The sequence below is a fragment of the Trichoplusia ni genome (assembly GCF_003590095.1).
Source record: "Trichoplusia ni isolate ovarian cell line Hi5 chromosome 18 unlocalized genomic scaffold, tn1 tig00002900_group17, whole genome shotgun sequence".
In the NCBI taxonomy this organism is placed as follows: Eukaryota; Metazoa; Arthropoda; class Insecta; order Lepidoptera; family Noctuidae; genus Trichoplusia; species Trichoplusia ni.
In genome coordinates, this window is record NW_020799782.1 from 1,157 (window position 1) to 10,530 (window position 9,374).

At 37.9% G+C, this 9,374-nt stretch overlaps 1 protein-coding gene across 1 annotated transcript; it reads left to right on the plus strand.

Annotated features, from left to right (window-relative positions):
* Positions 1-2,613: 2,613 nt before the first annotated feature.
* Positions 2,614-6,149, plus strand: LOC113506515. The gene is made up of 2 exons (XM_026889351.1): positions 2,614-2,795; positions 5,564-6,149. Exons 1-2 carry the CDS (start codon positions 2,763-2,765, stop codon positions 6,023-6,025), a joined length of 495 nt encoding a protein of 164 aa, XP_026745152.1. The 5' UTR covers positions 2,614-2,762; the 3' UTR covers positions 6,026-6,149.
* Positions 6,150-9,374: the final 3,225 nt, after the last annotated feature.

Below are 9,374 nucleotides of genomic sequence, written 5' to 3' on the forward strand. Positions count from 1 at the left end.
ATCATTGGAAATTACAATCACTTTATCAGTTCTCACGGATTCAATCCGATACAAGGCCGGAGTAAGTGCTGGCACACGTTCAATATGCGGAAGTGTTAGACTGGACGGTTACTGACCGATACATACGTCTTCCTACTGCCCTTCTATCACCATTTAACCAGTAACATGATAGTCATCATTGAAAATTTTGTTTGATGTTTTCCGAGAAACTTTTATGTTGTTTTTGATTGCGGGTTTTTGGGGTTTCATCCCCGAAAGGTGAAAACTGAACCCTATTAATGAGGTTTTGCTGTCCGTCCGTCCATCATTACGTCACGAATGATGATTAGAATATAGCCGCCATGGCTAGAACAAAATAAAACCTTAATACGTCTCACTGTTGGGCACAGACCTCTTTCAGTATAGCTAGAGACAGTGATTTTTTACAGAAGCTGTATTTCTGCGGCTGTTACAAAATAAGTCCAAAAAAATACAGAAACGTTTGTGATGGACATAAATTGGTTGGTTGTTCAGTAATAAATGTGTGATTTTTAGACATCCAACCAATTTTTATTTTCAGTCATTTTGTACGGAACCGTCTGCATGATCCAGTTTTTATCCATCACGATGACAATACACTGATTTGCGTGGACTGCGTCATCAACAGCACGCCGAGTGCAAAGCTCAAGTTACACTGGTTATTCGTTTTCCTAACTAAGTTAACAATAGTGTCCTGAAACCTGTCATTCCCATTTGTTTTTGGATATTTCCTACACTGGATTTTTATCCGAAAACCATCGAGGGTTTTTTAACTAGATTTTACTCACAGCTCCGCCCGCCTGCAGTTTCAGTCTATGTTAATTATTTTTTAATTGACTAGAAAACACCATGAATCTAAACCATTTAAACTGGAAATATAAATCTAAGTAAACGTTGTTTTGACATGATGCAGAAAAAAATATATTATTTGCGAAAGAAAAACAAATGAGGCGGATTCTCAGACTCACCAAACATGCACTCAACATTCACGAGCCACGAGAATTTAATATATCTATATCTATACTAATATATAAAGCTGAAGAGTTTGTTTGTTTGAACGCGCTAATCTCAGGAACTACTGGTCCAAATTGGAAAAATCTTTTTGTGTTGAATAGACCATTCATCGAGGAAGGCTTTAGGCTATAAACCATCACGCTGCGACTAATAGGAGCGAAGATACAATGGAAAATGTGAAAAAAACATATCTTCTACCCACGGGACGAAGTCGCGAGCAACAGCTAGTATTAGATAAATCTGCGAAAATTATCTACATTGTAGATTGAAGCAATCAAAAAAGACAAATATTTTTAACATCGACACTGATTCAAATCTTTTCAGGTCACTTTTAACAAGTTATTCGTCTTGTTCAGGTTAAAAAATAGTTTTAGCTATCGCATAAGTTATAGATCAAATCTATAGGTTATTAGGGTATCGGCCTTTTTTAGTTTTGCTAATGTTATCTTATAAAAAAAACCAGTTGTATTCCATTTCATAGGTAGACGGAAGTTGTTTATTTCCATGAAATACTGTTACATAACAGCTATGCATTTAAAATATTAACAGCCCTTCAAGCCAAATTACTTCTCTAAAACCGTTAACGACGCTCAAATATGTACATTGAAATGAAATTTCCTTTCCATAATTTTCTTATAGACTTTAACGATTGTATTAATTGATCGGGGCAGGGTCAATTTAAATATGTTATGTGGGTACCTACATATATCTTTTAAGAACAATTATAGGGTAGACCACGGACACCGTGTGATTTAATGACTGCTGCGTCAGTCGAATAAACGAGTTTGTACGTATCGGTTGTTATTTCTTCTTCCACGACCCCTTGGACATAACAGTTGGCGACGAGGACAAAGTACATAAATTACGCGTAAAATAAGATGGCAAAAGTATCCGCTACATTGTCGGTCGGCACGATAACAGTGTTTAGCCATGAGCAGCAAGAATGGCAGTTATATAAAGAAAGGCTCGAACAGTGGTTTCTTGCAAACGAAATTGGGGTAGACGTGGATAAAGCCGGTTGTAAACGTCGAGCTATATTTCTGAGTAACTGCTCGGAATCAAGCTATAAACTAATTCGCGATCTAGCTTTACCGCGGCAAGTCGGTACCTTAAGCTATGCGGAAATAGTTGCATTATTGGATGGACATTTCAATGTGAAAAAATGCTTGTTCGCGGAGAGACATAAATTTCATGGGGCCACGCAACATGTCGGCGAAGGGTTGCCAGAGTGGGCGGCACGAGTACGTGGTTTGGCAGTATACTGTGGGTTCGTGTCAACAAACCTTGACGAGCAGCTTCGCGACCGTTTTGTGCTGGCATGGCACCTGGACCAGAGAGAGATAAACTCTTCACCAAGGCGATGTCCGAGCTGACCCTGAGCAAGGCCTTGGAAATAGCTGAAGGCATACGCAGTGCTCGTATGGGAGCACAAGAAGCAAATCGGCAAGTGGACGCGGGTACGCAACTTCAAGTGATGAAGTTGGACACGCAGCATAGCGCAGCACGCGGACGCAGCGCGCAATCGCGCAGGATGTTAACCACAGCTTGCGGCGAGCGAGCTCGAGACAGCTACAGCAACGGCGGCGGCAGCGTCGGCGGCGAATGTACGGCCTGCGGCTACGCAGGTCATCAGGCATCGAGCTGCCGTTTTGTGCGTTATAAGTGCAAAAAGTGTGGCGTTCAAGGACATCTAAAGCGAATGTGTAAACAAACTTTTAATAAGCAACACTATGTCGAGTGCTGTGGGGATGCTGGTGATGACGGTAAGCACAATATGTGCTATAATATTCGCACCGTACGCGGCGAGCCGATGCGGGAGTCTGTTTGTGTCAATGTGATCCAGCTAACTTTTGAAATAGACACTGGTTCACCAGTTACCGTTATTTCTGAGCAAACTTATAATAAATACTTTTTTAACATAACATTAGAAGTCAGTGATGTTATTTTGCATAGTTATAACGGTGATAAGTTGTCTATTCTGGGTAAAATAAACCTACTGTTTACATATAACAATAAAGCATTCACAATAGGAGTTTATGTTGTACGGAATGGAGGCCCCCCTTTATTAGGCAGAGATTTCTTTTCGCGCTTCAACTTGCAAATATGTTCGTTAAATAACTGTAATGATTTTGTAAAAAATATTGCTTCAAAATACACACAACTATTTGGAAATAAATTAGGTTGTTTTAAAGGCGTAAAGGTAGACTTAGCATTAAAGTCAGACGCAAAACCGATTTTTTTTAAAGCCAGACCTTTACCATTTGCGCTTCGAGAAAGGGTAGAAAAAGAATTGAACCGTCTTGTAGATTTAGGAGTGTTAGTACCTGTAAAATACGCAGAGTATGCGAGTCCCGTTGTGCCTGTTTTAAAGCGAGATGGTTCGTTACGTTTGTGTGCCGATTACTCCGTGACAATTAATAAACAGTTATTTGTGGATAAGTACCCTTTACCTAGGTATGACGAGCTGTTTTCAAAACTGCACGGCGGCAAGTATTATTGTAAATTAGACCTTTCGCATGCCTATAATCAATTATGCCTTAATGAGAAGTCACAAATGCTGACCTGTATAAACACATACAAAGGTTTATATAAGTTTACTCGCTTAGTGTTCGGACTAGCGAGTGCCCCCGCCATTTTTCAGCGGAACATGGAGGCGCTTCTATCAGGGTTAGATGGTACTCTTTTATTTTTAGATGACATTTTGATTAGCGGAGTAGACAAAGATCAGATGATGAGCAGGTTGAATGAAGTTTTCCGTAGGTTGCTAGAAGCGGGCTTAGTTTTAAACCTAGAAAAATGTACCTTCTTTCAAGAATCTGTTTCCTATCTAGGGTTTGTCATTGACCGTAATGGATTGCATAAATCTCCAGAAAAAATTAAAGCTATTACGCAAAGTCGAGTTCCTAGTAATATTACAGAACTAAAATCATTTTTAGGAATGGTAAACTATTATCGGAATTTTATTAAAAACGCTTCATCGATTTTAAGTCCCCTGCATGACTTACTTAAAAGAAATGAGCCCTGGGCATGGACTAAGAAACATGATGAAGCAGTGTCAACAATTAAACGCGAGTTAGTGTCTGAGACTACATTAGCGCATTTTAATCCAGAGGCATTGTTAATTGTAACTGTCGACGCGTCACCGACCGGTTTAGGCGCCGTGTTATCACAGGTCGAAGGCGGTATAGAAAAACCTATCTCGTATGTTTCTCGTTCACTGAATGCAGCCGAAAAACGCTACAGCCAAATACAAAAAGAGGCTACCGCTATAATTTTTGGTATAAGAAAATTTCACCAATATCTGTATGGTCGACCCCAACCTTTTATTTTGAGAACTGACCATAAACCCTTGGTTACGATTTTTAATCCAGACAAGGGCATTCCCGAGATATCAGCAAATCGTTTACAGCGATATGCTATTTTCCTATCCGCATACAATTATAAAATTGAATATGTAAGCAGTGTACATAATTGTGCGGATTTCTTAAGTCGATCGATAACGGACGATTTAACAATAACCGCCACGCACTCGGCGCATGATGAGTCATTAGTAGATAAATCCAGTTACGTGTATTTTGTTTACGAAGAAGAAAGATTTTTGTCAATGATGGATATTAAGAACGCAATTGAGCTAGATAAGGTAATAACAGCCGTCATCGGCTACTTGTCAAATGGTTGGCCTAATAAAATTAATGAACCAATAATTAAGGTTTATTACAGCCACCGGTTAGAGTTGTCTGTAGAAAACGGTTGTCTTATGAGGGGCCACAGATTAGTAATTCCAAATAGTTTGCGATATAAAGTATTGAAAGAGTTACATACAGGTCACTTAGGAATCACAAAAATGAAAGAAGAAGCACGCAATAGATTTTGGTGGCCGGGTATGTCTGTAGCTATAGAACAGTACGTCGGCTCATGCGCCGCGTGTAGATCGCAGCGCGCCGCGCCCCCGCGTACCCCTCTCACACCATGGCCGTTCCCTACCCAGCCGTGGCATCGCGTACACTTAGATTTTCTAGGGCCGATCAGCGGTAAAACATTTTTAATTATAGTTGATGCGTATTCGAAATGGGTGGAATGTTTTGATGTTTCAACGGGTTTCTCTTCGCGAGTAGTGATAGAAAAACTATGCGAAGTAATGTCACGATTTGGCTTATTTCATACGATTTGTTCAGATAACGGAACGTCTTTTATATCACATGAATTTAAAGAATTCTGCAATCGTAATAACATTACTCATTTAACTTCACCAACATATAACCCAGCCAGCAATGGACAAGCAGAAAGTTATGTAAAAATTATAAAAAAGGCAATAAAATCATACTTGTCATCAGGTACATGTTTAAGAGATTTGAATGTTAAAATATCGGAATTCTTGCTTTATTATAGGAATTCTAAACATTCGACCACAAACAGATCACCGGCAGAGGTATTGTTCGGACGCAATTTGAGATGTCGGTTGGACCTCCTGACACCGACCACCACCATGCCATCCGACGCAGCGCTTGACACAGTGGTTAAAGTTAAGCAGTGTTCGCAGATTGACAGTTATCGTGGCAACCGTAAAGTTACGTTTAGTGTGGGTGACCAAGTTCTGGTAAAACTTTATAGTCAACAAAAACAATATTGGTCACGTGGTGTGATTATTAAAAGTGTAGGAAAAACTGTATATTTAGTCCAACTAACTGAATCGGGTCAAATTATCAAAAGACACGCCAACCAGTTGCTCAAATATAGAGGGAGAGAAGATAAGTCATGTGAAAAGATCGTTCCCGCATTCATACTGCCAACACATCCGACTAGCACCGACCAGCTGCAGCCCGAAGTTTCTGCTGAGGAGTCAGCAGCACAACCAGAGACGACCTCAGGACTTGTTCACGGTGACATCTCCACGGAAGAGGAAGCAACCTTGGCAACTCCCTCTATAGAACCCGAGCCAGACCCGCGCTCGAAACGAAATAGGCCTGTTGTAGATTATAAGAAGTTCTTCTAAATAGAGGTGGAGGGATGTTATGTGGGTACCTACATATATCTTTTAAGAACAATTATAGGGTAGACCACGGACACCGTGTGATTTAATGACTGCTGCGTCAGTCGAATAAACGAGTTTGTACGTATCGGTTGTTATTTCTTCTTCCACGACCCCTTGGACATAACAAAATACAACATCTGTCTTATTCCGCCAAACCCGCAATGCGTATCACGGGTTGGATCTCACGTAGGACAAGCATTTGTGTCATCCACTAATGCTTGTTCTGAGTTCGGGTGCCTTTGTGCACGCGACTTGAATGTTCGTGAAACATCCCACGATACGAGTTTTAAATTTTCTAGTGTGGGTGCTATTTTTTTTTCTTAACTGTTTATTCCATAATTAATTCTACACGCTTGTTATTATATTTACATTACTAAGAATATAGGATTTGAATAAACGTTTTGGGTAATTTACAAGTCTCTTTGTGATAATTAATTATAATTAGGGTGAAGGTGCTTGTCAAGACTAGCTTTACTATACAATATTAAATATACCTTTATTAAATTTAGACATTGGATAATATTTTAAAAGGTTGTTAAACCCCCGCTACTCAAGGATTGAAATTTAGTGCTTCTCTAATTTATGACTTAATGAAGAGATTTCTTAGCTTCGTTCGATGAGAAAATTGGTGACAAGAAAATGAAATATGGAAATCTGATTGCCACGGGAAAATAATCCACAACTACATCTCAGTCTTTGCAATTCTGCTAAAATGTCCTGTGGGTTATGTCGAAGGTTTTTTAAAATAAATAAAGCTCAATCATTTTAAAGTATAATTTAATTTCATTCGTACATACTTTAAATTTTATTCAGTGCCATTTCTTAAAGAGCAATTTTAGTCACTGTCTATTCAGTTTCAACGTTAAAATGTTAATCTTAACGTCTCCTAGCCTCACCCTAGACCCAGTTAGTTAATGCAGGCATTAGTCAGATTTCAGGTTATCTGTTTTACTCACCGGCATGTGATAAGACGGATTAACTCTCTGATAGTAAGGCGACAGTATCTTTGAGAATATTTTCCATAGAAACTTCTATAAAATTTGTAGAGTTAGGAAAATGGTCTAGAAGTTATAAAAAACTGGTCAAGAGGGAGTTGAAGGATTCCGTTCAAAATAGGCTAAAGATAAACAAAGCGGTTGGTGGCACTCACCAACAGATTTATGACTGTCGCTATGGTTGCTTTACCTTGATATTTATATTTAGAATTTGTTGGTACAATAAATAAATCAATCAATTCAGCCTATCAAGGTCCACTGCTGGACATAGGCCTCAAGGTACAACGGCAATAAAAATTATATCATCCGTGAAAAATGTAACTATGCAACTATGACGGTTCATGAGATACAGCCTGGTGACGGACTACAGTCAGACTTACAGATGGACAGATTTTCCCTTTGGGTACAAAACACTCAAAAAATAAGAACTGTTTTCCAAGCTATATTATGAATACAATGCCTATATGTGTATATACCTATAATAAAGAATAATAGCAATGATATAACCCAAAATCTGTCAAAAACGGATCCTCATACGAAAATACCTTTGTCACTATTTACATAATGTTCAAATAACATATACAAATATAGTTTTTGAAATATCAGTATGTAAGAATAAGAGTTATTACTTGTATACATAAGTGAATTTGTGGTTTGAATAGGTTTTTCCGGTTATCTTATATTTACTCTGATGACATGGTTCAATCATATTATCAGAAATAGATCATAGTCAACCTACAACATTTAGTTTTAAACATAATCATTAGGTTAGCCTTTTCGAAACTATATTAGGATCATCTTCCAATTTAAGCTAAGTATCAGTATTTTGCAAGGAGCCTCTGCCTATCTGACGTCCTCAACCTAGTCACCTGAACAACACGATATCCCTTAGTAAGACTGGCTGTCAGACTTTTTAGCTATCGTTTAGTTGTTTTTTTTTGTTATTACACAAAATATTTGATGAGATAACATATAGAATAAAAAATAATATCCAGAATCATTTTTCATTTTTATAACATTAACGAAACAAGATTTCAGCTTGTTAATTTTCACACCGACTGAAAAAATATCTCTCAATAACGAACAGACAGCCTACCAATGCCGCTTAAAGTATTAATACTACCGTTGTTAAAAAGAGACGCCGCTCTACATAGCGCAGCATGCTATCTTGCTTACACAGTTACAATACATTTTTAAGATACGATGGTAGGCAAGCGATTCTTTATTGTTTATAACAGCACGGAGCATTTCACATTCTTTATTTCCTAGTCACCGTGTGAAAATCACTTGTGAAAACATTCAGTGTTGGAATGTTAATTAATTGAAAGCCAATGACTCAGTTATCTTATCGTGATTATATAATTTTCATTAAACAATATCTCATGTGTTAATCACAATATGAATGGCGCCTATTGAGGTCTTGGTAAGTAGCAGATTCTGAAGGTTTTATAGAAGTCACTTTGATGTTCTAGCAGAGACTTTTTAGAAAGTAGTTTTTCGAGAAATATCCCATTTTGATGTATGTCAAGTGTTGGTTCTGTTGCAGTTGCGTCAGGTTATATGTAACGTCTCCAGTTGGGACCGAAACTAGGCGGGCTATCCCGATAAATAAGCGTTAGTAAATAAATACTGTAAATAGTGGCTTGTACGTCGATGGGTCGTCGTCGTCATGATGGGTCGATGACATAATAAAAGTCTCGGGTCGAGTCTGGATGAGGCTAGCACAGGACCGTAGAAATTGGCACGAGAAAAGAGAGGCCTATGCCCAGCAGTGGGAGGATAAAGCCTGTGGATGATGATGGCTTGTACGTTGGTTATTAGATAAAGACGTTCTTTCGTGAGTATTTTGTACGGTAAAGTGTATTTTTAATAGTTACTATCTAAGCTATGACGCGAGTCATCGTCATTCGTCAATAGATAACAACAAATAATATTGAAATGTATGTGATCAACGTGTTAGGAATGTTTTTGAGTAATGTTTAAGGAAATAGAGAAAGAATAACACCTGTTATCTTATTTAGATATTTTTACGTTAGATTTTTTTTTTATTTTTAGAACTTTGGCTTTAATAAATTATGAGTAATCGCTATGATTTGAATGTTTTAAATTATTGGATTTTTAAATAAAACACTCTAAGTTAAGAACCTTCTGATTTTTAAGTCGTTAAAAAAAACGACTTACTTACTCTTTAAAATGAGGTTTTTTTACCTCAGCAAATTATAATCAGTTCAGCTATGGGTTCGGTTCGTAAATGTATCTTATATCTTTAGTTATAACTATCTATGTAATACAATTTCATCTAAATTCAAATTTTG

Coding starts and splice junctions, on each gene's coding strand:
- LOC113506515 (XM_026889351.1), top strand. CDS start 2,763: ATGTCGAGTGCTGTGGGGATGCTGGTGATGACG. Junction 2,796..5,563: donor TGGGGATGCTGGTGATGACG/GTAAGCACAATA, acceptor AAAGTTAAGCAG/TGTTCGCAGATTGACAGTTA.